Source organism: Lithobates pipiens, unplaced genomic scaffold (genome assembly GCF_037356315.1).
Source record: "Lithobates pipiens isolate NorthernLeopardFrog02 unplaced genomic scaffold, aLitPip1_a1.2 Scaffold_23, whole genome shotgun sequence".
NCBI lineage: Eukaryota > Metazoa > Chordata > Amphibia > Anura > Ranidae > Lithobates > Lithobates pipiens.
This window is the reverse complement of record NW_027507785.1, coordinates 299,636,262-299,662,656: the sequence shown is the minus strand read 5'-3', so window position 1 is coordinate 299,662,656 and position 26,395 is coordinate 299,636,262. Positions and strand designations below refer to the sequence as shown.

The 26,395-nt window shown below is 40.3% G+C and overlaps 1 protein-coding gene across 1 annotated transcript in view; it reads right to left on the bottom strand.

Annotated features, from left to right (window-relative positions):
* Positions 1-26,395, bottom strand: part of LOC143926554 (vitellogenin-1-like) — a 269,217-nt gene that overhangs the window by 52,037 nt on the left and 190,785 nt on the right. Inside the window, exons 23-26 of the mRNA XM_077450393.1 lie at positions 17,449-19,803; positions 17,297-17,353; positions 12,738-12,797; positions 6,283-6,474 (exon numbers count right to left, since the gene is read on the bottom strand). Of these exons, the coding sequence (XP_077306519.1) occupies positions 6,283-6,474; positions 12,738-12,797; positions 17,297-17,353; positions 17,449-19,803 (2,664 nt within the window). The remainder of the gene's footprint in view (positions 1-6,282; positions 6,475-12,737; positions 12,798-17,296; positions 17,354-17,448; positions 19,804-26,395) is intronic.

The following is a 26,395-nucleotide window of genomic DNA, read 5'->3' as shown; positions in this document are numbered from 1 at the left end:
TAAATGTGCAGGAGGCGGTCCTTAAGTGGTTAAGCTTTAAAAATGAATGTAAAGTTGTTATATTACTATAAGAACATAACTTACCATATTTAGTTTTATTTCTATATCTGCCTAAACTTTGGCTTGTTACTAATAGAAGGTTTATATTTTCAGAAATATTCTTTCTCTTGGCACTTGAAGTTTATCGTGGATTCTGACTTACACAATGGATGCAACTTACATTGCTACTTTGTATGGCTACCCCATAATATAATAGAAAAATATTACTTTAATTATTATCCAATAAACTCATTTTAACATACACTTCATCCTCTTGTGTCTGGTGTGTTTGACTATATGGCACCTTCAAAAAAAATACAATTTGGAATTAGACTTTACATTTCTGCCTGTAAGGTTATCTTCTATATTGTTCTCCATATACAGAATCTACAGATGATCTCACTCCTCTCTTCGTCTCCATTGGGCACTCTTATCTACTTTCCATCATACATTCCCAACTTTGGTTGATCTTACTTCCCCCTTCTTTGTAATTTCACATCTCCTTTTTATTGTCTAGCTTGCAACTTCCTCCAGGTTTCAGAACTTTCCCTCGATATATAGTAGATCTATTATTTCATAGATATTATATGTTTGCCTTCTGAGAGTTCAATGATCTTCCTTCTCTAAAGTTTCCCTATTCGTGCTCCCATTTCCACCTTTCCATGACCTTGTGGAATAGATGTCTACATGGAGGACAAGTATTGAAAGCTTGAGGAAGTTACGAACTACCTAAGCAAAAGGAGATGTGAAACTACAATGAAGAAGTAAGATCAATCAAAGTTGGAGATATATGAAGAAAAATAGATATGACGGCCTTAAAGTAGAATTCCAGGTACTGTTCGATGTGGCCTCTAAGCACTGAAAAGGGCAAAACACGTTTGAGGAGTTCTCTACAGGTAAAGAACAGGAGCTGAAGCTATCTTTTACCCATTTTATTCATATTCGTGCTACAGAGAGTCGGTGTCTGTGTGCAAACCACCGCCATTTTGTTGAAGTCTACTAAAGCCTAAAGACTTGTTGAAGTCTACTAAAGCCTAAAGACTTGTTGAAGTCTACTAAAGCCTAAAGACTTGTTGAAGTCTACTAAAGTCTAAAGACTTGTTGAAGTCTACTGAAGCCTAAAGACTTGTTGAAGTCTACTGAAGCCTAAAGACTTGTTGAAGTCTACTGAAGCCTAAAGACTTGTTGAAGTCTACTGAAGCCTAAGGACTTGTTGAAGTCTACTAAAGCCTAAAGACTTGTTGAAGTCTACTAAAGCCTAAAGACTTGTTGAAGTCTACTAAAGCCTAAAGACTTGTTGAAGTCTACTAAAGTCTAAGCCCTTGTACACACGGTCGGATAATCTGTCAGATTGCGTCTTATCGGACCGTGTCGTCGGATAATCCGACTGTGTGTGGTATGCATCGGACTGATTCCGTCCGAATCTCCGTCCGACCCAATTTTCCAACATGTTGGAAATATTTCCCGACCAACTGGGCCGGACGGACCTAATCCGATCATGTGTAGAGCATTTTCATCGGACCAAGTGCCACGCATGCTCAGATCAAATTCCTACATCAAAGCTATTGGCTACTAGCCTGAACGTAGTCCCATCGTAACGAAATTATGTCATCACGTTCTGAAAGATCGGATTTTTCGCCAACTTGGCCCGACCGTGTGTATGCAACAGTTTCGGACAAGATCCGACGGCCAAAATCTGACAGGCAAAATCCGACGGATTTGGTTGTGGAAATCTCCGACCGTGTGTACAGGGGCTAAAGACTTGTTGAAGTCTACTAAAGCCTAAAGACTTGTTGAAGTCTACTAAAGCCTAAAGACTTGTTGAAGTCTACTAAAGCCTAGATCCTATCTGTCTTGCACCAGTCTATTGACATGCTGATCTAACTGACACAGGCTTGGGGGCATTCGAGTTGTACTATTTTCATTGCTAAAGGCTACATTTCTACATAAGCTATATTCTCACATGGACGTTAATGACATCCCAGTCTTAGTCCGTAGGGTACAATATTGAGTTGGTCCACCCTTTGCAGTTAAACAGCTTTACCTCATCTGGAAAGGCTGTCCACAAGGTTTAGGAGTGTGTCTATGGGAATGATTGACCATTCTTCCAGAAGCACATTGGTGAGGTCAGACACTGATGTTGGACAAGAAGGCCTGGCTCGCAGTCTCCACTCTAATTTATCCCAAAGGTGTTCTATCAGGTTGAGGTCAGATCCCTGTGCACACCAATCATATTCCTCCACCCCAAACTCGCTCATCCGTGTCTTTCTGGACCTTGCTTTGTGCACTAGTGCACAGCTATGCTAGGCACAGTCACGGTAAATAGCAGTCTTGTGACTTCTATGAGTGTCTAGTTAAAGCTTGTAAGAGAAGTTTTCATCCTATGAAGCTGCAGGGCCCCTGTCCCTCTGTCTGAACAGCGCTGATTGGCCCTGTGCTGATCACATGCACCCTCCCACGAAAAACAAAACAAAAAACTATCTAGCAATACACACCAAACTGAGCATGGGCACAGTGCCTCCAAAGGCTCTATCAGGAGATTGATTGGGGACAGTAGAAGAAGGGGAGGATCAGAGAAGACAATATCAAACAGCCTTTTTCGCACAATGCAGAGGAAAAATGTCTTAGGTTGCACAGTGAGTATAACAAGCATGCTTTACTGTATATTCAGACAGATTTTACTGTTGTGGGATTAGCAACACTTTAAAGAATGGAGTAGAGAAGTAAGATCACTCGCGTGTAGATAAATAGGGAGGGATATAGGATAGCTTTACAGGCAGCAAGTCAGTGTCTTATTCCAAATTGTATTTTACGAAGGAAATAAGTAAAACACAACCCTCCCAATACAAAATGTTAAAATGATTTTCATTGGATAACAAATAATGTTTGATGTTCTCTGATGTAGACTTACAAAGTAATAATGTATGTCACATGCATTACACAACAGTAATTTAAAGTTCAGCTTGAACCATTCTATTAATGGGGCTATTTCCAGGCAGAAGGCTGTTTTTACCTTTATTTCTATAGCAAGGCAACAGTTAGTCTCTCTTAACCATCTGACAGCAATGCAGGCTACACATGCATCCCTTTCATCGGCTTTTATTAGAACCTTTGAGTATATCTTGTGTATTTGTCCTATGGGTCTCCAGTGTTTTCTAAATTAATTTCAAATTCAATTGAACACTCAACACCTGAAACTTAAAGAGAAACTGCAGTCTGCTCACATGATTTGTAATAAAAATATCTTTGCCATTCTGAAGCTTCCCTCCAACCACTTTGCATAATATTTTATATATACAGTGGAACCTTGGATTACGAGCATAATCCGTTCCAGGAGAATGCTTGTAATCCAAAGAAATCGCATATCAAAGTGAATTTCCCCCATAGAAGTCAATGGAAACAAAGATAATTAGTTCCGCATTGACTTCTATTGCATGCAATACCACATGTGACCAATGGGTGGGGGGTGCTAGAGAGACTCAGAAATACTCGGAGAGCCCTCGGCTGCACTCAGAAAGGCTCGGAAACACTTGGGAATGCAGTATTTAGAGTGTTTCAGAGTATTTCCGAACAGCTCCGAGTGTCAACGGCGCCCTGCACCTCTGGCCAAATGTGGTACTGCACACCATAGAGGCTTGAATCCTGCTCGTTTTGCGAGACAACACTCAGGATTTAAAAAAAAGAATTGCTCGTATTGCGAAACGCTCGTTAACCGCGTTACTCGCAATCCGAGGTTCCACTGTACTGGGATTCTGTATTTGTCAAATATGCTGAAGAAATCTCCCTCCACTGAGTCTGGCTGCATTCATTTTAACTGTGGGCAGCATGAAGCTGCTGCCTGTTCACTTCCTGGATTTACACAGACACACAGAGGCACACCTCCAGCTCTGCAGCCCTACAGCTCTCATTTGCCCTCTTATGACTCATCCCCCCTCCCTTCCTGTTCATGACGTCATAAGCCTAGACTAATGACCTCACAAGAAACAGGAAGTGCGCTGTTTAAGGTATTTACTGGCAGGGAAAAAAAAATTACTATCCAAAGTTAAAACAACAAGGGCAGAAGATTTAATAGATGGAAAGATGGAAAAAATGAAAGCAAGGTTTAAATTTCAGGCAAAAAGAACTGAATATTTTCAAACATTTGCTATCAGCTCCCTTTAGTTTTTATCAAAAAAGAAAATTGAAAGTGGATGAAAAAAGATTTCATTTCCCTCTATCTGACTGTATTTTACAAAACGGAATGGCTTGGAACATGTGAGGACCCCTCAATGGCAAAAAGGGGATCAATAAATGGGGGTTATTTACTGGGGAGGGCAAAATCTGGTGCAGTTCTGCATAGAAACCAATCAGCTGCCAGGTTTTATTGCCAAAGCTTATTTGAACAAGCTGATTGGCTACCGTGCACAGCTGCAGCAGATTCTGAGTGCTCCAGTTTTAGTAAATCTCTTAATGATTGACAGTGTTTGGTATTTGTTTGCTTCCCATTTCAAAATTGTGACGTTGGCTGTTAATAACACCCCATTTACAACATACATCAATAATCATGAAGGTGGCGTACAGCCATGGCAAAAAAAAATTGAGAGAGTGACACAAACATTCATTTTTACAAAGTCTGCAGCTTCCGTGTTTTTCAGATCTTTTTGTCAGATGTTACTATGGTATACTGAGGTATAATTACAAGCATTTCATAAATGTCAAAGGCTTTTATTAACAATTACATTCAGTTTACGTAAAGAGTCAATATTTGCAGTGTTGACACTTCTTTTTCAAGACCTCTGCAATTCTCCCTGGCGTGCTGTCAATCAACATTTGGGCCACATCCTGACTGATGGCAGCCCATTCTTACATAATCAATGCATGGAGTTTGTCAGAATTTGTGAGGTTTTTTTTTTGTTCACCCGCCTCTTGAGGATTGACCACAAGTTCTCAATGGGACGAAGGTCTGGGGAGTTTCCTGGCCATGGACCCAACATTTTGATGCTTTGTTCCCCAAGCCACTTAGTTATCACTTTTGCCTTATGGCAGGGTGTTCCATCATGCTGGAAAAGGCATGACTGCTGCCACACAACAGACGTAGATCTAATGACTGACTACTTCTGTTGAACAGGCTTATTGGAAACATTTTCTTTATTTTGATCAGCAGCTGCAGCCACTGATTAGTGTATTCTGACAGCAGAGGCGTCCCACTGTAAGAATACAATGCCTCAGCACGGAGAATTCCTCCACCCACCTCGATTCTGTGGATGGAGGAATCTGTTCACTTTTTTTTGTGTGCAACCCACTGAGTAAAGTAAATAATCTATCTGTAGCCAAAATTAGTGTTATGGGGAGGGTTAGTTTGGGTTTGCAGTGAGGGTTAGTGTTATGGAGAGGATTAGTGTTCGGTTTGGGGTTGCTGTGAGGGTTAGTGTTATGGGGAGGGTTAGTGTTAGGTTTGGGGTTACAGTGAGGGTTAGTGTTATGGAGAGGGTTAGTGTTAGGTTTGGGGTTGCAGTGAGGGTTAGTGTTATGGAGAGGGTTAGTGTTAGGTTTGGGGTTGCAGTGAGGGTTAGTGTTATGGAGAGGGTTAGTGTTAGGTTTGGGGTTACAGTGAGGTTTAGTGTTAGGTTTGGGGTTGCAATGAGGGTTAGTGTTATGGGGAGGGTTAGTGTTAGGTTTGGGGTTACAGTGAGGGTTAGTGTTATGGAGAGGGTTAGTGTTAGGATTGGGGTTGCAGTGAGGGTTAGTGTTATGGAGAGGGTTAGTGTTGGGTTGGGGGTTAAAGAGAGGGTTAGTATTATGGGGAGGGTTAGTGTTAGGTTTGGGGTTGCAGTGAGGGTTAGTATTAGGTTTGGGGTTAGAATGAGGGTTAGTATTATGGGGAGGGTTAGTGTTAGGTTTGGGGTTAGAATGAGGGTTAGTATTATGGGGAGGGTTAGTGTTAGGTTTGGGGTTGCAGTGAAGGTTAGTGTTATGGTGAGGGTTAGTTTTGTGGTTGCAGGGAGGGTTAGTTGTAGAAGTTGCAAGTAGTGTTAATGTTAGGTTTGTGATTACAAGGGAATATAGTGTTATTGTTGGCACTACAGGGATGGTTAGTATGAGAAGAATCGTAGGGTAGGGCAAAGTCCTCTGCATTGAAAACCAGCTCCTGGCACAGAAAGCTGATGTATCAATCCTTAGAAGGGGTGCATACTTTTTATTTTAGGATATATGTATATATATATTTTTTCACAAAAAGGATATATGTATATTTAAATATCTTACAGATGCCTTGTGGAATCCAGAGACAGAAGCATCAAAACATGTTTTCCAGGAACTCTTTTGGTCCAAAGAAACAATCTCCACCTGCGCATGAGACCTTTCGAGGTGAGCCGTGGTTTGATATCCTTTGTGCTGGGAGCCGCTCATGAAGGCTTTGACGAAAAGAACAAAGTCCGGAGAGAATCGTCCAGAATACTGATAGAAGTTACAAAATTGGGGAAAATATGTCATTTGGGAAGAAACCCAGATACAGTATATATCACTACATATAACCTCTAGTTACCTAGTTACATAGTTAGTCTGGTTGAAAAAAGGAAAGAAAAAAAAATATACAATCCTATATATACAAGCCTATACCCACAGTTGATCCAGAGGAAGGCAGAAACCCCAATAAAACATGATCCAATTTTCTCCAGCATGGTACAAAAATTCCCTTGTGATCCCCCAAAAGGTAATTGAATATTCCCTGGATCAACGTTACCTATAAATGATAGTATCCAGTTATATTATGTACATTTAGGAAAGAATCCAGGCCTTTTTTAAAGCAATCCACTGAGCTGGCCAGACCCCTCTTTTCACAGCTCTTAGCCCTTGTACACACGGTCGGACATTCTGACGGAAAATGTCCGATCGGACCGTATTATCGGATAATCCGACCGTGTGTGGGCTCCATTGGACTGTTTCCGCCAGAATATCCAACCAACAAAGTTTTATAGCTGGGCTATAACATTTTCCGACAACATGGTCCGTTGGGACTTTGTCCTATTTGTAGAGAATTCCGATCGGACAAAGTGCCACGCATGCTCAGATCAAATTCCTAGACCAAAGCTATTGGCTACTAGCCTGAACGTAGTCTACTAAAGCCTAAAGACTTGTTGAAGTCTACTAAAGCCTAAAGACTTGTTGAAGTCTACTAAAGCCTAAAGACTTGTTGAAGTCTACTAAAGCCTAAGCCCTTGTACACACGGTCGGATAATCTGTCAGATTGCGTCTTATCGGACCGTGTCGTCGGATAATCCGACTGTGTGTGGTATGCATCGGACTGATTCCGTCCGAATCTCCGTCCGACCCAATTTTCCAACATGTTGGAAATATTTCCCGACCAACTGGGCCGGACGGACCTAATCCGATCATGTGTAGAGCATTTTCATCGGACCAAGTGCCACGCATGCTCAGATCAAATTCCTAGACCAAAGCTATTGGCTACTAGCCTGAACGTAGTCCTGTCGTAAGGAATGAACGTCATCACGTTCCGAACCATCGGATTTTCCGACAACTTTGTCCGACCGTGTGTATGCAACACCAGTTTCGGACAAAATCCATCGGAAAAAATCTGAAGGGTTTTGGGGTCGGAATGTCCGACCGTGTGTAGGGGGGCTAAGACTTTGCTTCCCAAGTTGGAGTTTTGTGTTGGTACCAGATTGCCAATTTGTCTAAGGCCGCGTACACACGGGCGGACTGTTCGCCCAACCTTGTTCGTCAAACAATCCGACAAACAGTCCGCTCAAAATTTGCATGAACGGACTTGACCACACACGATGAACGAACAGTCCGCTGAAAGCGTGCGCGATGACGTGAACGGCACGTACGACGGGACGAGAAATACGACGTCCAATACACTGCAATGCAACCTTCGCCGTGTAAATCCTTTCTGAACTTAGTTTGTCGAACAAGCCTACACACGAGCGGACTGTCCGCTGAAACCAAGTTTCAGCGGACTGTCTTACGGAAATTCCGAAAAACTTTGTTCGTCAGACTGTCCGCTGAAACTGTCCGCTGAAGCCCACACACGAGCGGACTGTCCGCTGAAACACTGTTCAGCGGACAAAGTTGGGCGAACAGTCCGCCCGTGTGTACGCGGCCTTAGCATTTTGGTAAACTTATAGCTGAGACTGAACTTTTATTTGAGATGGGTTAGGATCTGTGAAAGTAATTTACAGGCATACACCACTTTTAAGTACACAATGAGGTTTATTTACTAAAGCTGGAAAGTGCAAAATCCGGCTCACTTCTGCATAGAAACCAATGAGCTTCCAGGTTTTATTAGCAAAGCTTAATTGAACAAGCTGAGGTTAGAGGCTCATTGGTTTCTATGCAGAAGTAAATAAACCCCATTGTGTACTTAAAAGTGGGGTATGCCTGTACCCTACTAGCAGCCACAAATTAAATTTTGTGTGGAATTGCCTTTAAATTTGGCCTGCCTTCTCCTTCGTCACTAAACATTTGTAATGCCAATTTTTCCATGGGAATATGTTAATTTAAATTATGATCTGTGAGAATAAAATGAAAAAATCCCTCAGCACCTACCTACAGTATGTCTTAGTGGCAGCTGGTGCTCAATCTTTATTGAGGGAGGGGGGAGGGGAAGCGGCAAACAAACCCCCCACCAGGTTGGCACTCACCCCATCCACAGTTGTGGCTTCCCCTCCCGACTAATCCGGTCTTAAAGCGGGATTGCACTGTGGAAAAAAATATTAAAAGCCAGCAGCTACAAATACTGCAGCTGCTGACTTTTAATAAATGGACACTCACCTGTCCCGGGGTCCAGCGATGCCGGCAGCCTGAGGCCGATCCATCGCTCGGCTGTCGGCTTCTGCCGTCACCATTCTAGGTGAGGGAATCAGGAAGTGAAGCGCTGCGGCTTCACTTCCCAATTCCTTACTGCGCAGCGCAATAGGAATTGTCCGCGCTGTCTCTGGGACCCGTGTGTGTCCCAGCAGACAGCGCGCAGGGACCAGAAGAGGCATAGACTCCCGTTCCACTTTAGTTCCACTTTAGGGTGGAACCCCGCTTTAAGATCCGCCTCCTGTCCTAATTGGCCGGAAGGAGAAGCAGGAAGACAATAGCGAATATTGATTTGCTAATGTCACAAGTGGGTGGGTTTGGAGATGCAATGCTCTGCGCCCCAAGCCTAACCTTTTTGAAGCTAATTAGAGCTTCAGGCTCTAATCACGTGCTTCCAAAAAAAAGAATTTATAGAAACCTATAAATCTTGGCACCCTGCATGGAAATTAGGGGGGCGGAGCCCCTGCCCCTCTTATGGACTGTCCGCTGCTGGTCAGCTTTTATTAACTACTTATCAATTCTGCAGACCAAGAAAGCAGAGATAATTTCATGTTTTTTGCTGAAAAGACCCTTCTGACTTCACATCCCCGACACCCCTTTTCCCCCTACAGTTTTTTTTATTGAATTAAAGTGTATCTCAAAATATAAAATAATATATTCATTTCCACATTGTATTTCAATTATTTATTGCCTGTACCTATTAATCTGAATGATCTTGATTTTTGTAAATTTACAGAATCCAAATTTAAGATGATTGAGACCTGTCCCTTGACCAATCAAAACAATTCCTTGTTTCTAGTATGTAGGAAACCTCATGCCAAATTTCTAAAAGAAAAAAAAAATGGCATGTTGTCCCCCCAGATACAAATCAGGCCCTTTGAGTCTGGTATTGATCTTGAGGGGGGCCCTACACTATTTTACCTTTGCCGTGGGGTTTCCCCTCAAAATCCATACCAGACCTAAGGTCCTAATACTGGGATGTCCAAATTTTCAATGATCAAATTCAACATTTTGATCTTTGGGCCACATTGGAAGAAGAAGGATTGTCATAGAATAAACTAACAATACGGATAGATGATGAGCAGAAAAAGTTGGGCAGATCCCAATTAACGGTCACCGATACAATACAGATAATGTGCCTGAGTAATAAAACATTTTTATTTGTAATATTTTTCTTATTGGATTAAAAAAATGGTAATTTAAAACGAGTGCGATATATGACACTGTTTTTGATACAGTGCATCCGGAAAGTATTCATATTGCTTCACTTTTTCCACATTTTGTTATGTTACAGCCTTATTCCAAAATAGATTAAATTCATTATTTTGCTCATGATTCTACAAACAATACCCCATAATGACAACGTGAAAGAAGTATGTTTGAAATTTTTGCAAATTTATTAAAAATAGAAAACAAAAAAATCCCATGTACATAAGGCCGCATACACACGGGCGGATTGTCTGCCCAACTAAGTTTGTCAGACAATCCGACAGACAGTCCGTCCAAAATTTGAATGAACGGACTTGACCACACACGATGAACAGACAGTCCGCTGAAAGCGTGCACGATGACGTGTACAGCACGTACGACGGGACTAGAAAAACGACGTCCTATACACTGCAATGCAACCTTCGGGCGTGTAAATCCTTTCTGAGCATGCGCCATACTTAGTCCGTCCAACTTGCCTACACACGAGCGGACTGTCCGCTGAAACCAAGTTTGGACGGACAAAACCAAGTTTGAACGGACAAAATTACGGAAATTCCGTAAGACTTTGTTCGTCAGACAGTCCGCTGAAAAAGTCCGCTGAAGCCCACACACGAGCGGATTGTCCGCTGAAACACGGTTCAGCGGACTAAGTTGGGCAGACAATCCGCCCATGTGTACGCGGCCTAAGTATTCACGGCCTTTGCAATGACACTCAAAATTGAGCTCAGGCGTATCCTGTTTACACTGATGATCCTTAAAATGTTTCTACAACTTAATTGGAGTCCACCTGTGGTAAATTCAGTTGATTGGACATGATTTCGAAATGCACACACCTGTCTATATAAGGTCCCACAGTTAACAGTGCATGTCAGAGCACAAACCAAACCATGAAGTCCAAGGAATTGTCTGTAGACCTCAGAGACATGATTGTATTGAAGCACAGATCTGGGGAAGGGTACAGAAAATGAGGACAGTGGCCTCCATCATGGAAAATGGAAGAAGTTTGGAACCACCAGGACTCTTCCTAGAGCGGGCCTCCTGGAAAAACTAAGCATTCGGGGGAGAAGGGCCTTAGTCAGGGAGGTGACCGATGGTCACTCTAACAGAGCTCCAGCATTTCTCTGTGGAGAGAGAAGAACCTTCAAGAAGAACAATCATCGCTGCATCACTCTACCAATCAGTCCTGTATGGTAGAGTGGCCAGATGGAAGCCACTCCTCAGTAAAAGGCACATGACAGCCTGCCTGGAGTTTGCCAAAAGGCACCCGAAGGACTCTCAGACCATGAGAAACAAATTTCTCTGGTCTGATGAAACAAAGATTGAACTCTTTGACCTGAATGGCAAGCATCATGTCTGGAGGAAATCAGGCACCGTTCATCACTTGGCCAATACCATCCCTACAGTGAAGCACTAGTCAGTATTGAGGGAAAGATGAATGCAGCAATGTACAGAGACATTCTTGATGAAAACCTGCTTCAGAGCACTCTGGACCTCAGACTGAGGCAAAGGTTTATCTTCCAACAGGACAATGACCCTAAGGACACAGTCAAGATAACAAAGGAGTGGCTACGGGATAACTGTGAATGTCCTTGAGTGGCCCAGCCAGAGCCCAGACTTGAACCCGATTGAACCACTTTGGAGAGATCTGAAAATGGCTGTGCACTGACGCTCCCCATCCAACCTGATGGAGCTTGAGAGGTCCTGCAAAGAAGAATGGGAGAAACTGACCAAAAATAGGTGTGCCAAGATTGTAGAATCATACTCAACAAGACAAGGCTGTAATTGGTGCCAAAGGTGCTTCAACAAAGTATTGAGCAAAGGCTGTAAATACTTATGTACATGAGATTTCTTTCATTTTTTATTTTTAATACATTTCAAACAAACTTCTTTCACGTTGTCATTATGAGGTATTGTTTGTAGAATTTTGAGGAAAATAATGAATTTAATCCATTTTGGCATAAGGCTGTAACATAACAAAATGTGGAAAAAGTGAAGTGAATACTTACCAGATGCATTCTAAACTAACACATCAATATCTGGTTGGATGGATGTAGTAGCGACTCTCAATGAATTCTCAAGGTGCTCATCAGATATTTTGGTTCTAGCTTTGCCCTTCATGTGCTTCATCCTTGAAAATAGTTGATCACAAATATAAGGGCTGCCGAAAACCGATGACATGAATAAGGTGTGATTGTGAAGAGTGAGAGATTTTTCTTTGAGAAGATAAAACTTATAAACGTCAGTAAAGAGACACTGCCAAAATTTTCTTCGCCCACGTGTGTTTGCTAAATGCAAAAGAGACACATTCAATGCCGTCTTAGGGCCACTAATACAAATTTTGCCCTGGTGGGGCTAAAAACGGAATGAAAACTCCACAGTTGTTCTATCACTTTGCCAGCAATAGCGCTATCTTGACTTGTATAGAATGAAAAGGAGAAAGCTGTAACGTAGGTAAAACGAGGTGAACTTTTTTTTTGTGGTGACGATCATATTATAAACTCAGCGGGAAAAAAACGTCTTTTGTATGTTTCATTTTAAGATCCTAGCAGTAAATTACCCCATATGAGCAGAAAAAAAGGGCAGATATTGAATGCAAAACTAACTGGGGTTAAAGGAACTGGAAAATAGTATATTGATGGAAAGGTAAATGGAAAAACATTTGGCTATTGTACGTTGTTCCTGACCTTATAGGATGATGGATTATAATAGCTGCCGCTACTGCTGCTTTTTGTGATTCTTCCATGCTGTAAAAGAATATATAAAATAGTTTTATTATAAGTGCATTCGTTTATATATTTTCAAACCAAATTTTGACATCAAATTTCGATCTAGTTTTAGTTATAGTCTTTTGGCTAAAATGTCATTTCAGTTTAAGTCATATTTTAGTCGACTAAAATCTCCAGTTCATTTTAGTCTACTAAAATCTAATGGGTTTAAAATAGTTACATTTTAATACATTATATCTTTAGAATTATATCTTTAGAATTTCCAAACATTATATACTCCCTTAATAAAAATCTAATAAAATGTTTATATTTATGGTATTAAGGTTTGAACACGCACTACAGACATAGATTGAGCCGTTGTCGTATATAGCGTCTTTATAAATAAAACCAAATTTGATAAACAAACAAAAATGACAAGCAGAAGTACAATTTGAAAATATATAAAGAAAAACAAAAAACTCCCCCTCCCCCCTACTTATTTATTGCTTATAATTTATTTATTTATTTTATTTTATTTTATTTTATTTTATTTATTTTCGCCTCTGCCTCTCTCTCTCTGACCCCCCCCCCCCCCCCTTTCTGTAGAAATTAGAATAGAAATAGAGATAGTATAAATTGTATAAATTAGAAAAGTTGGATGTCGGGAGTGGGGAAATTCAGAGCAAGAAATATAGACCTAATTAGGTATGGCATTTTTTATACTTCAGGAATGTTGAATGTAAAATGTAATGTGCTAGGTAAACATGCAATTTTTATGGATGTATTTTTTTGTGATGGATGTAATGTTTTTAAATATTTAAATAAAAAAAGGGTTGGACAAAACCCAAAAAACTGTAACCTCTATTGGCTGTAATGCCAATGCACATTTTACCTGAATATGTGCAATGGCAATTATATAGCATTAAATATTAATTAAAAAAAAGAAAAGCCTTTTTCCTATTTTTTTTTCTTTCAGCAGCTTAGTAGATCCCTCTACCTATTCTTATGTGGTAGTGCAGTGTTAATTTTGACATCAAATTTCAATTTAGTTTTAGTCATAGTCTTTTGACTAAAATGAACATGCAATGCCGTTTTAGTTGTATTTTATTCATCTGAATTGTTTTAGTTTTAGTCGCATTTTAGTCGACTAAAATAGTATTAATTTAGTAGACGAAAATATTTTAGTCAACGGAATTAACACTGCAAACCATTTAACCTTAACCAGGTTAGTCCAAAGGTCCATGTGACTAATGTTTAATTCCAGATCTTCCCTGAGGGATTCCAAATCCTTCCCTGACAAGGGAGACACCAAGACAAGGGCCACCTAGGGAATGTAATCTTACCAACTTGTTATGGGTTTGCTCTGGTACTCCTCCTAAAGAACATCCCTGGTTCAGCTCCCAGGATGAGCTACCAGTAAGTACATTTTTTGGGGTTGGTGTTAAAGGATCTAGGGGCTTACAGGTTCCTGGCCCTTTTGCATATGGTCATAGGTGAAAGCTGAAAGCTTTGTCAGGAAAATCTACTCATGTTCCATTTTTGTACAGCATTTTTACAATGTTTTTGAGCTTTGACATTTTAAAGAGCCAGCGCTCACCAGTTTCTTAACCAGTGACTCATCCCTGCTTTCAGCAGCAGGAATGAGTCATCGGTTGTTAAGAAGCTGGCACACGCCTGCATCCTAACAACCAGTGACTCATTGCTGTTGTCAGCAGCAGGGATGAGTCATCGGTTGTTAAGGAGCTGGTATCCACCAGCGTCCTAACAACGGGTCATCCCTCCTGTCAGCAGAATATAAACAAAAGACCTGGCATTGAAAAAAAGCCCCGCTCATCCCCACTTTCCTGGTCTGCTAAGCAGCATGCTTGCATAAGGGTCTGATATGGATTTTTTTTTGTTTTATTGGTGTATGGTCCCCTTCAAAATTTATACCAGACCCAAAGGTTTTAGTATGGATTGGGGAAGGGGACCCAACCTCTGTTTTTTTTTTCAATGTCAACTCTTTTTGTGTTTTGGAATCACCGCAGACAGCAGGTGAATGCTGGTGCCTTAACAACCAATGACTTATCTCTGCTGCTGACAGCAGGAATGAGCCATAGGTCAACAGCCACCAAAAACATGCAACACAATGTGCAAAACTGTCAAAAGCGCACAAATCACACGTTTCAATGCATTTATATGGGGGAAAAAACTTCAAACATGCACCAACCCGCCCAATTCGAGCCTTCAAAACCTTTTTGGGCTTTAGGCGTTTGGCTTCAGGGAGTTTGGAATGGAGATGTGGTCTCTGGTCAGTGTAATATATAACACATTTCTAATAATAATAGATATAGTTCTCAAATACATTAACATGATAGCCATATATAAAGTCCATTGCATATAACTTCTGATGTGTAAACTGAATTAATCGATCGTGCCAAAAGTGCCAAAGTGCTGTAAACTTCAAATAAAGTGCAAAGGTTCTTCCCTTCAGTGTCAAGGAGAAAACAACTGGCACATAGGGGTAATGTCCAAAAACAAAATCCAGCCAGCTTACTTTACAATCGGGGGTTATTTACAAATGGAAAATCCCCTTTGCACTATAAGTACACTTTCAAGTGCAGTCGCTGTAGATCTGAGGGGGACATGCAAGAAAAATAAAAAACAGCATTTTAGCTTGCACATGATTGGATGATAAAATCAGCAGAGCTTCCCCTCATTTCACATATTCCCCTCAGATCTACAGCGATTGCACTTTCAAGTGCACTTGCAGAGCACTTGTAGTGCAGAGTGGATTTGCCTTTGGTAAATCAATCCCATGGTCTCTTATAAGCAGTACAATGGTATGGAATGGGAGGCAGTCTATTGTGATCACAGGGCTGTGATGAATTGGTGGTATACTGGGAAAGTTCAGGGATCACTTATGGCTGCTGACCTCAGAGTTGTGAAGGCTCTGTATATTGGTGAAAGGAAATATCCGCCTTAAATGTGCTTAAAGTTTTTTCGGACACGGTCTCCTCATTTTTATGTTTATTCATTAACTATGTTTATGCTATTTTTAAACATTTGTTTATTGGCATTATTATTAGTATGATTTTATCTTTTATCATCATGTCACCATACTGTGTTTTAAGCTTTTTAAGCTTTGTTTGTTTTTATTTTTGATGTTCTCATTGGTATTACTGGTCATTATAGTCGAACGATCAGCATCATCTCTCATAGACTATTTATATGTCCAACATGTCTTAGCCACACGAGGTCTGTAGAAGGAGCTGAAGGCTCCGAGTGCATAGCCTATTCTATCCACAGCATTTGCCGTATCTCGTTCCGGTGACGTCATTTCCGTTTTTCCGGTCCACGTTGGACGCTGATTGCACTTCCGGTTTCCTGGTAGCCACAGGATGCTGAGGACAGTAAACATCTATCCATCCACACAACCTGGAAAGTGACGGCCACATCCCCACAGACGCAGGAAGGCCACACATCTTCCCCATCTTGATACTCCTATTGATGGTAAGTACCATGCCCTGGAGATCTATTTACAGATGAGCCCATTTTAATCATTTCCCCTGTAAGTGTTCTTAATCTTACTTTTGTATTAAAACTCTTGGAATACTGTACTTAGATTGGCACGTCCTTCTCTTTCTCTTGCTTCCCTTCCCAGTGTCCCCTCTCCCTCACCAGCTTCTATGGACTCCCAGTGCACTGGTTTTGGTTTGTTTGATGCTTAGATATTTCTTTGTAAATGTGAGTGTTCATGTTTTAAACCTGACCTTTTACAAATAAACGGAATTACGCTATGTGGATCTCTCTTGCCATTTCCCCCTATATTTTGCACATTAGTACCTTAAGGTCCTGATACTGAGGAGCAGATCCGAGGAGAGGTACAACAAAGACCAGCAAGCCCAGGATACATAACAGGCGTTCATGACTCCTATCAGTGGGAGTTCATAGAAGCTGTGCATGAGTACCTTATTGCCTGCCACAGAGGAGCAGATCTAAGGAGAAGCACAACACAGACCAGCAAGCCCAGGATATCTAACAGATGTTCATGACTCCTAACAATGGGAGTCCATAGAAGCTGGCGAGTGAGTGGGCACACTGAGGGGACCTTTACACTTTATTTGAAGTTTACGGTACTTTGGGCATGATGGAATAATTCAGTTTACACATCAGAAGATATACACAAAGAACTTTATATATGGATATCATGTTAATGTATTTGTGAACTATATCTACTGTTATAAGAAATGGGATATATATTACACTGACCAGTCCATAAGAAGGAATATTTTTTATTTTATTATCTTTTTTAGGGTAGCACTCTATACAATTTGGTTTTTATTTCTAATATAGTTAAGGTTATAAATTTTTGGATGCAAAACAATGGAAAAAAACATGTTATAACTTAAATTTTTAATTTCCATTCAAATTGTCTACATTCAATCCATGTACAACACTGGCTAGGATTCGAACATGTCAAATTTGTATGCGCTAGGCATATGTCATAGGTCATAAAAACATAACACAGTGGTAACTGGGGAACAAATGTTACATACCGTAAGAGTAGATGTTGACTCAAACTTACTATTGATACTTTCTACTTCAAAGAGTTCCTGAAAATGTGAAAAAAATAATGTTAAATTTATATAAATAGTCCTTGGAGGAAAAAGAAGAAAGAGAAGGAAGTAAAAGGGAAAGTATAATTTACCAAGAAATTTGATGAAATCTGTGAAATTGAATAGATTTCCTGTTGTGATATTGGTCCAGTGTTTGGATATGTACTACTGCTATCTTTGTGATGTCTTCTGAACTCTTTTCTATTGTTCTTGCTTTCCTTGCGTTGTTTCTGGTGACTAACATTGTTCCACTTCTTACTACCTTTCCTGTATCTTCTGGGACCCTTTGTGGATTTTCCACTCTGCTTTCCGAGACTGAAGCCATTTCTGTCACTATTTTGCTGTTGTATTTTGTGCCACTTTGTTGATTTTCGCTCATGTTTGCCTTCACTAAGGCTGCTGTCCTGACTACTTCTACTGCTTTCACTACTTAAAAATTTGCATGTCTTCTTATTACTGCCCTTCCCTTGTGAGTGGTGGCATTTTTTTCTGTGATGGCGGTCTTTTTGTTCTTCTTTATGATGGGTGACACTCTCTTTAGGTTTCTGCCAACATGTACAGTTCCTTTTTGGTTCTTTTGAGTTAGGAATTTGTGTTTCCTTCTGAGGACCATTGTGTTGGTCTTTATGATGTTGCTCTTGTATTCCTTCATCTTGACCCTTTTGATGTTCCTTTGCTTCTCCTTGTTTATGTTGTTGGTTTCCTTTTTCATGTTCACCCTGGTGTCGTCTGTCTGCTTCTCCTTGATGGGGTTTTTGTTGATTGCCATTTTCTGGTCTTTCATGTTCACCCTTTTGATGTGTTTCATGGGGGGCTTTGTCCTGACTATCTGCTTCCCCCTTTGTATGTTGGTCTTTATGATGATGACCATTTTCCCGTCTTTCATATTGTTCCTTGTCATGTGTCTCATGTTTGCTGTCTTGGCCTTTTTTCTGACTGTCAAGTCCTCCCTTTGTACGTTGGTCTTTATCTTGGGGCTCTTGTGCTCCTCCATGATGCCCTGTGTGGTGTTCTTTTGCTTCTCCTTGTTTATGTTTTTGCTTTTGATGCTCCCCTTGATTTCCGCCTTCATGTTCTCTTTTGTGTTGTCTGTCTCTTTCATCTTCATGGTGTTTATGTTGATTGCCATTTTCCCATCTTTCGTGTTCACCCTTGTGATTTGTCTCATGTTGCCACTTGCTGTGGGGGACTTCGTGTTGACTATCTAGTTCCCCCTTTGTGTGTTGGTCTTGATGATAGTGGTCATTTTCCCCACTTTCATATTGATCCTTGTGAGGTGGCTCATCTTGGTATTTGCTCTGGTGGCCTTTTTGCTTACTATCAGGTCCTTGTTTTGTATGTTGGTATTTATCTTGGTGCTGTTGTGCGCCTTTATGATGCCCTGTGTGGTGTTCTTTTTCTTCTCCTTGTTCATGTTTGTGGATTTTATGTTCCCCTTGATTTCCACTTTCATGTTCTCCTTTGTGTTGTCTGTCTCTGTCACCTTTACGGTGTTTATGTTGATGACCATTTTCCCCACTTTCATATTGATCCTTGTGAGGTGGCTCATCTTGGCATTTGCTCTGGTGGCCTTTTTGCTTACTATCAGGTCCTTGTTTTGTATGTTGGTATTTATCTTGGTGCTGTTGTGCGCCTTTATGATGCCCTGTGTGGTGTTCTTTTTCTTCTCCTTGTTCATGTTTGTGGATTTTATGTTCCCCTTGATTTCCACTTTCATGTTCTCCTTTGTGTTGTCTGTCTCTGTCACCTTTACGGTGTTTATGTTGATGACCATTTTCCCCACTTTCATATTGATCCTTGTGTTGTGTCTCATGTTTGCTGTGGTTGCCTTTTTTCTGACTGTCAGGTCCTCCCTTTGTATGTTGGTCATTCTCTTGGTGCTCTTGTGCTCCTTCATGATGGCCTGCGTGGTGTTCTTTTTCTTCTCCATGTTCATGTTTTTGCTTTTGATGCTCCCCTTCATTTCCTCCTTCATGTTCTCTTTTGCGTTGTCTGTCTCTGTCACCTTTACCGTGTTTATGTTGATGATGGCCATTTTCCCAACTTTCCTCGTGAGACGTCGCTTGTTGCTCCTCACTGTAATGGACTTTGGTTGTATGTTGTTTTTTCTGATGGTGCTCCTCTTCCAATCTCTGAGGAGAAGGATTGTGGTGGCCTGTGTTTTCTGGCCAGCATTTGCAATGGATTTCCATTTCTTTTTTCTTGTCCCGACCCTTGTGCTTTCCTGGATGAGGCGGAAATATTTGATGTTGTGTTTCTTGCTCTGAATGTTGGTGAGATTTGTGTTGGTGTTCTGTATTCTTTGTTCCATTTTGGAGGCTTTGCTTTTCTTGGTTAGCTGTGCTTGCATTGGCCCTCCTTGAGGATTCAGACACATTTAAAAATTGTGACGTATTGCCAGAATGAAAGGAACTTTCATTTAATGATGAGCTATTTCTTGAACCAACCTGGTAAGATTACAATTCAGACAGCCATTAAAAAAAAAAATTCTTAGCATATCATGACATAACAAAGGTTCTTGTGCTGTTTTGTGAGTCAAGCAGGAAGAAACATATATCATAATTTAAATATACAAGTAAAACCGCGCTTATGGAATGGGTCCTGATCAGCAGGAATATGTATAAGTATTAGTCTATACCTGGAGCCTTGTACTCTATGTAATTTTTTATTGGTTTAAATTCTTTTATCTGATTTTAACCCTATTAGTTTAGAAAGTTTAATGGAAGTTCTCTTCGCTTTATGAGGTTGCTGCCTCCCTAATGTACACAGGCTGCATTAAACAACCTGCGTTAATGGAATGGTTCTTGATTATAGGTTATTGGCGCTACCTCCAACTAATTATTTTCAACAAAACTGTTTAATTTCTCAAAGCCTTTATATCAATCACTTTGACCTGTCCCCAAGGATTATGTGAATTAAGCCCGTATTCAGTGTTATATCTCAGCTACATCCCATTTGTCCGACACCTAAAACTCCACAAAGGTGGTTCCACACCACTTTATATCACCTCTACTAGGTGAACTAGTGCCACTTATTTTTTGTGTTATTTTACATATAATTTCATTAATAGCCAGGACATTCAAATCAAAAACATATATAAAAAGTGATTAATTACATTATATGACTAATCAAACCTCTAATGCCAAAACCAAGAAGCCTAAGACCAAAGTCAAAAAACAAAAAACAAAAAACCCCAAAAAAACAAAAAAACTTCCAACTGACTCGCAGTACAAAGGCCCCTCCCTAAAATAGGGAAGAAAACCTGCCTGCAATTTTCATACAAATCACTTGTGCTAATTAATAAATTCACTAAATCCCCCTACATTAATTGATGTGAAAGAAAAAAGAGATTTCCTCATACAATACAAAAAATAAAAAATAAAAAAAAAAAATGTGAGAAATACGATTACATCCAATAATATATACACCGATCCAAAAGCTTATAAAGATGTGAAAAAGTCAATGAAAACAAAACAATATATATATCATAAAAATATCATAAAAATAAAAATAAAAATATTTCAGTCCACAGTGAATCTTCTATCAGATATATCAATGTGCAATTGTGCCTCTTCAGAATACAGGAAAGGTGACTTTCGTGAGAGTGCCTGCGCTTTATTGGTGACTTTCGTGCTTGTTCCCCCTCAAGGATCCCCACTCACCAGATCCATTCACCCCCTAAGGGGTTATACGCCTTTAATCTGTATCCCGTTTGTCCGGAGATTCCACCATCCAGTTGTGTCTTCAGTAGATCCTTCTCAGGGTTTTATTGAAGGTGCAGGTGAGTCCTTATATCCACTAATGGTTCCTCAAAGGAAAGAAAATTCCCTCATGGTGTAGTATTTTTTTGGATTATAATTAGGGAAGAGAGGGGAGAACAGTCTGATATTCTTCTTTAGAACAGGTATTTTTAGTTATGTAGAAATAGTAGGAGACTAATAGTCACTTAAAAATACTTTATTACCAAAAAACTTTTCTTACAACGCTCCATGCAAGAAAGGGTTTCTTTATGCAAGATGCAGTCTAAAAAACCCACATCAGCATACAGCACCGTATATATATTTATGTTATACGGCTCACAAAAATGCAACAACCCTTTTCAACAAGAAAAAAGGGAAATGTATTTATTAAAAAAGAAACAACAAAACAAAAGTACAGCACTGATTCCGGAATATATAAAAAATTATACCAAAAATCCACAAAAAATAAAAAATAAAAAGTAAAAATAAAAATAAAAATCAAAAATCACCTACAGCCCTTTCCATACGTCCACAGGACGGCTGCACTCAGTCCTAGAAAGCCCTATTTCCCCAGTACTACAGTCCCCTTTCCCCAGTGGGGTTATGTGATGGTCTCCTCAGGGGGCCGTTTGCCAGGCTTAAATAGGCTGTTGATGGGGCTACGTAGGGGAAAGACCAAAAACAAAAAGAAAGAAACTTATTGATGCTAAAAATATAAAAAGGTTGTTGGGCTCGCTTCCACTATCCTCAGCCCAAGTAATCAGCTAGCCGGTCTGCCACAGAACAATTCCCTTGAACGCGCGGCGTGCGTTCCAGGCTGCGTTCCAACGGGTCTGGCGCACCGGAAGTGACGTGTGTGCGTAATGACGCTGTACGCGTTTCGTCAGAGACGTCCTCAGCAGCGATGATCGCAGTCCTCAGTCCTCAGATCGCTGCTGAGGACGTCTCTGACGAAACGCGTACAGCGTCATTACGCACACACGTCACTTCCGGTGCGCCAGACCCGTTGGAACGCAGCCTGGAACGCACGCCGCGCGTTCAAGGGAATTGTTCTGTGGCGGACCGGCTAGCTGATTACTTGGGCTGAGGATAGTGGAAGCGAGCCCAACAACCTTTTTATATTTTTAGCATCAATAAGTTTCTTTCTTTTTGTTTTTGGTCTTTCCCCTACGTAGCCCCATCAACAGCCTATTTAAGCCTGGCAAACGGCCCCCTGAGGAGACCATCACTTAACCCCACTGGGGAAAGGGGACTGTAGTACTGGGGAAATAGGGCTTTCTAGGACTGAGTGCAGCCGTCCTGTGGACGTATGGAAAGGGCTGTAGGTGATTTTTGATTTTTATTTTTATTTTTACTTTTTATTTTTTATTTTTTGTGGATTTTTGGTATAATTTTTTATATATTCCGGAATCAGTGCTGTACTTTTGTTTTGTTGTTTCTTTTTTAATAAATACATTTCCCCTTTTTTCTTGTTGAAAAGGGTTGTTGCATTTTTGTGAGCCGTATAACATAAATATATATACGGTGCTGTATGCTGATGTGGGTTTTTTAGACTGCATCTTGCATAAAGAAACCCTTTCTTGCATGGAGCGTTGTAAGAAACGTTTTTTGGTAATAAAGTATTTTTAAGTGACTATTAGTCTCCTACTATTTCTACATAACTAAAAATACCTGTTCTAAAGAAGAATATCAGACTGTTCTCCCCTCTCTTCCCTAATTATAATCCAAAAAAATACTACACCATGAGGGAATTTTCTTTCCTTTGAGGAACCATTAGTGGATATAAGGACTCACCTGCACCTTCAATAAAACCCTGAGAAGGATCTACTGAAGACACAACTGGATGGTGGAATCTCCGGACAAACGGGATACAGATTAAAGGCGTATAACCCCTTAGGGGGTGAATGGATCTGGTGAGTGGGGATCCTTGAGGGGGAACAAGCATGAAAGTCACCAATAAAGCGCAGGCACTCTCACGAAAGTCACCTTTCCTGTATTCTGAAGAGGCACAATTGCACATTGATATATCTGATAGAAGATTCACTGTGGACTGAAATATTTTTATTTTTATTTTTATGATATTTTTATGATATATATATTGTTTTGTTTTCATTGACTTTTTCACATCTTTATAAGCTTTTGGATCGGTGTATATATTATTGGATGTAATCGTATTTCTCACATTTTTTTATTTTTATTTTTATTTTTTTGTATTGTATGAGGAAATCTCTTTTTTCTTTCACATCAATTAATGTAGGGGGATTTAGTGAATTTATTAATTAGCACAAGTGATTTGTATGAAAATTGCAGGCAGGTTTTCTTCCCTATTTTAGGGAGGGGCCTTTGTACTGCGAGTCAGTTGGAAGTTTTTTTGTTTTTTTGGGGTTTTTTGTTTTTTGTTTTTTGACTTTGGTCTTAGGCTTCTTGGTTTTGGCATTAGAGGTTTGATTAGTCATATAATGTAATTAATCACTTTTTATATATGTTTTTGATTTGAATGTCCTGGCTATTAATGAAATTATATGTAAAATAACACAAAAAATAAGTGGCACTAGTTCACCTAGTAGAGGTGATATAAAGTGGTGTGGAACCACCTTTGTGGAGTTTTAGGTGTCGGACAAATGGGATGTAGCTGAGATATAACACTGAATACGGGCTTAATTCACATAATCCTTGGGGACAGGTCAAGGTGATTGATATAAAGGCTTTGAGAAATTAAACAGTTTTGTTGAAAATAATTGGTTGGAGGTAGCGCCAATAACCTATAATCAAGAACCATATATCATAATTTACACAGAAATATTTAAAACATGTTAGCTTTTTTTCTGAATTTTCCCTAAAAAAAGCATAATGCTTTCTCCTGTAAATGCACAAAAATCATTGTTTCTTTCAGAATAATTAATAGTTTCTGTAAATTACTCAAAGTGGGACTTCACCCAAAAGGGGAAGTTCTGCTTGTCTTCCTCCCCTTTAAGTTTTGCCACTTAATTTTTTTCGGGGGAGTCTGGTTTTGACAGGTACCCACTCCTACTTCCTATTTCCTATCCGACTGGAACTTTGTCCCCTCCTCCTTCCCCCGCAGCCTTTTGGGACACCTCACAGGTCCCAGAAAGCTGCTGGATTAATCACAAAGCGCAGAGTGGCTTGCACATGTGCAGTTCGGAGCTGGCTATGAAGTTGTAAGCAGTCATTGCTGGCATCCCAAAGTAAACATGCCAGCGCCTGCACCTGCAGACTGTCAAAGTGCCAACTCAAGTGAGGACAGTACTGGAATCCTAGACAGGTAAGTGTCCTATTCTAAAAGGAAGCATCTACAGTATTTTTTTGTTTTCAGAGTGAAGAACCACTTTAATAGTATCAAATGGTTTTGGGGGCATCTATAGTATTTTATGTGAAAATAGGTTAAAATTATGTTAAAGTAGCTGTAAAGGTTTAATAATCTGATATCTATCCAACACTGTATATAGGTGAATGCCTTATATACACACACACATATACTGGTGTGAGCTGGAGCATACCTCCATCTCACTTAATATTTTAAACTTGTTAGGCTTTATAATTACTACTAGTCACTAGTCACTAGTCACTACTCACTCTGTCACCTGGCATTCAGACTGGGTCATGTCATACACAGCCACTTTCCCCCTCCTTCCCCTTTTTCCTCCGCCCTCTTCCCCCTCCCCCCCTTTCCCATGCTAACCCTCTCCTACACTCATCACACATCCACCCCAACATTTTTTTTTTTCAACGCATTTTTCTTTCACAATTCTCAGATTATCTGTAGTTCTTACCATGCATTTTTTCACCCATTAGGCTCAGTTTTATATTTCCATATTCGTTTTCACTTACTAAACGCCCTTGTTGTCCCGGTGGTTGCCTGTGTGTGCATTCTGTGGGCCTCCTCGCCCTTGGATGGGCCTCCTCAACTCCCGTATCATCGCTTTGGGTGCCTAGGCTTTCGGCGCTGCACTTTTGACTGCATGGCTATGTGTAAGTGACCACTAGGTAGGGGTATTTCAATCTCCCCATGTTCCATCATTGCAAACATTAATTTACCACTACTCTGTATTTTCAGACCAATCACGAGCTTGCTCCTGACGAGCGGTAGTAAGCCGCGAAACGCGTAGAGCCAATAATCGCCGTGTATTTTGGTACCCCAATTTCAACTAGCATCAATTCTTGAAAAATTGCATCAACTATGTTGTTTTTTTCTTTACTAATCTACTGCAACAACCAAGAAGTCATAGATTCAAAGTTGTTGCCTACATTGTATTATTTGTTTAATTTATTTCCATATTTGGTTGTCTTATGTATATAATGGAGGTGCGCTTTTATAACCTACTCTGTATTGGTCAGTAAGATTATATAAAACAAAATGTCAATGTTAATAATGTGTCTGTCTGTGCACCTCTTTAATATACATGTAATTTTGTCGCATCAATCGCATAACAATATTTCTCCTTTTTTTTCAATAAAAGACCCCGTACTTCATTTAAAGTCCCGCTTAGCTCTTGTTTTTAATTTTATATCTTATATCTGATAGGGATGGAGGCTATGACCTCATTTAAAGTCCCAAAATTTCCCCCTCCCCTTTTCCCATCATGTTACTAAGGCTTTATAATTGTTATGCCCAGCACTACTTACTTACATCTTGGCAGGTTGGGTTAGATTTACTAAAACTGGTGCAATCAGAATCAAGTGCAGCTGTGCATGGTAACCAATCAGCTTCTAACTTCAGCGTGTTGAATTAGCCCCACGTTCACATTGGGCCATTTTGACATGTGATATGACATGTCAAATCACCGGCTATTGCTGGCAACGGCACCATCCGAATCCCAAAAGTAGTTCCTGCACTACTTTTGGCAACTTCAGGGGCAATTAGAATAGACATCTGTGCATGAACCCGCACAGATGTCTGTCAAATCACCCCCGAAGCTGGACTGCATTGCCGGTTTGAAATTGTGTGAGTTCAGCTGAACTCACACGATTTCAAACCTGCCCTCAGTGTGAACCTGGGCTTAAAGTGGTTCTAAAGTCAGAAGTTTTTTTTAACTTAATGCATTCTATGCATTGAGCTAACAAAACCTTCTATGTACAGCAGCCCCCTAAACTCCCCTCCCCCCCAATACTTACCTGAGCCCCATCTCGATCCAGTGATGTTGCACAAGAGTGTTGGCTGTCTAGGACTCTCTCTCCTCATTGACTGAGAAAGCCAAAGTCAGTGAGCCAATGTAGAAAGAGAGGGGGCAGGGCCAATCCATGGTTATGTCTTTGAATGGACACACAGAGTAGTGGCTCA